At 41.3% G+C, this 2,280-nt stretch overlaps 1 protein-coding gene across 1 annotated transcript; it reads right to left on the minus strand.

Annotated features, from left to right (window-relative positions):
- Positions 1 to 757: 757 nt before the first annotated feature.
- LOC108380249 (uncharacterized) lies at positions 758 to 1,672 on the minus strand. The gene has a single exon (XM_017636622.1). The coding sequence runs from the start codon at positions 1,612 to 1,614 to the stop codon at positions 877 to 879; it is 738 nt and encodes a 245-aa protein (XP_017492111.1). The 5' UTR covers positions 1,615 to 1,672; the 3' UTR covers positions 758 to 876.
- Between the last annotated feature and the right edge of the window lie 608 nt (positions 1,673 to 2,280).

Here is a 2,280-nt window from a genome sequence, read left to right on the forward strand (position 1 = left end):
ATCTTTCATACGCTTTATAAGACTTATTTAGCTTAGAAGGCCGATCCCGTGGTAGTTGGTGCATATGGCGTGCTCACCTTTCTTGTCGATTGGGTAGAGCACACTTAAATTCCAGTCGTTGGGCATGAGTTCATCCGACCATATTCTGCATAAGAGTTGATGCATGCACCTTATCAACTCCTCGCCACCGTACTCCAATAGCTCAGCTGACAGACTGGCAGCTCCAGCAGCTTTGTTGTTTTTCAACCTCGAAATTGCTAAACGTACCTGGTCATATTTAGTTGGATGGCGGTCTTTTACTAGGGGCTCGGACTCATTTCCTCTACAGGTTTTAGCGTTGTAAAAATTAATCAGAGTGGAAAAAAGTTCCCTTCGCAGTGCAGCGATGAGTAAGACTCACAGAACACCCTTTATCTTTATTGCAATGAGCAGAGGACACAAGTCTAGCAGCGCCTCGGGAGCTGCGGTGAGGGTTTGTCTAATTGCTTTTAGAAGTAATACGAGTACCTAAGCGCGCTTGTTGTTAGAGTTTGCTGAGCTTGGCCTGTGGGAGCGTCATCCCTGTTTTCTTATTACCTTTCGGCAAGGTCGAATTTACTTAGCGCTATGATAGCTTGTTATTAATAAATTATCGGATTTCTTTAGAGAAGTGTACCATTTTGTCCCTATTTCTGGAGAAAATAATTGAGTCCTTAAACCGATATGTGTGTAAGTTTTCTTTTATTTATTTATATACATACATACATTTAAAGCGATTGATATTCAAAGACTTTTAAATTTTTAAAATAATGGTTTTTTATTCGTGAACACTTTTTCCTGAGCGTCCTTTGGTGATGAATCATGAATTCCCCCCAGAAGCATTATAATCGACACATATTACGGTACAATACTATTGGCGGCCGGTGGAGCAATTGGCGCTTGAACAGTGCTAACTTCCTGGGTGCTCGCGCCGACGGGATTCAAATTAAACCAATCGAACAATGAACGAATGTATTGATCTAACTGACTGAAATTCACACCATTCTGTTCGAGTTGTGTAATTATGCGTTTCGATTCCGGGAAGGCCAAAACGCGTTCATATACCGGACGCAAAGCCTTCAATTTCTCCCAGAATTGGGCGAGACTACCGCCTTGGATTACCTTTGCATTGATTTGGGCGCGCAACATCTCCTGTGGGAAGTATGCAAGGAATTCATTGAAAAATCCTTGCCAGCCATACACCGACCAGTAGGGTGTTGGATTGAAGAGACTCAAAATTTCTTCGGATTCCTCGAATTCTAAAGAACCGCCGCCAGACAACATCAACTGAGAGCGCACCCACGACTGGAATTGTATGATCTCCGGCTGGGCGTAAAGACGCATACGCACCATGAAGGCATCGTGTGAGTTTATGATGCGTATAATAGCCTGGAACTCCGCATCGTTAAGCAGATAACGTATGACCAATTTGTTAAGTGGCTTAGCGGGTATAAGGCGATACAACTCATCGAGATCCTGTGTTAGGGTAGCCGGTGGTGGTGGTGGTGGTGCGACAGCAGGTTTAGTGGCAGGAGGTAGAGCCCAGCTGGAGCAAAGGCTACACACAATAGCCAATGTGATGATGAAACGTTTCATTCTCGATGACTATTTATTGACTAGTATTCGGTTTAAATGCCGGCGATTTTACGTTCGAAAGTGCTTTCACTTTATTAATGATGGCACTATTGCTGCTGCTGAGGCTTTTATATTAAAAGCAATTGAATGTATAAAAAACTACGAGAGTAACAAATCTGCATCTACAGTGATAAGTACACTCCGCTCCACTTGAATAAGTGCACATTTTTTCCTCGAGATCAAAGCTTATATCTAGACTGCTGGGCATTTGAGAAGCTCCGTTTTAATTTCATTTTGTTCCTATTCAAGTTAATCAAAACAATAACCATAATTTTCATGTACATATTTAGTTTGATAAAAAGTGCAATAAAATCCAAAGTGTTTTCTTCATTTTCACCGCTTTCTTAGAAATGGATCATTCTTCAAAATGAGATTAAAACGAAGCTACAAGCGATGCCTACAAGTCCAGTTATAAGCTCGAACCATGATCAAAAAATGTGCTCTTATTCAAGTGAAGCGGATTGTATAAATGTATGTAGATATTTAGGTTTAGAAAATTGCTTCAGCTGCTGCCTCGCTGCGGCAAAAATTCTCTATGAACTTAACATTCTGCTTACGCCTGAGAATATGATGGGAAGTTGACAGTGAGGATAAACATTTACATTCTTTGGCGGTAAACAGATAAGC

The sequence above is a fragment of the Rhagoletis zephyria genome, unplaced genomic scaffold (genome assembly GCF_001687245.7).
Source record: "Rhagoletis zephyria isolate East Lansing unplaced genomic scaffold, Rhagoletis_zephyria_1.1 Rzeph_scaffold_18694, whole genome shotgun sequence".
Lineage (NCBI taxonomy): Eukaryota > Metazoa > Arthropoda > Insecta > Diptera > Tephritidae > Rhagoletis > Rhagoletis zephyria.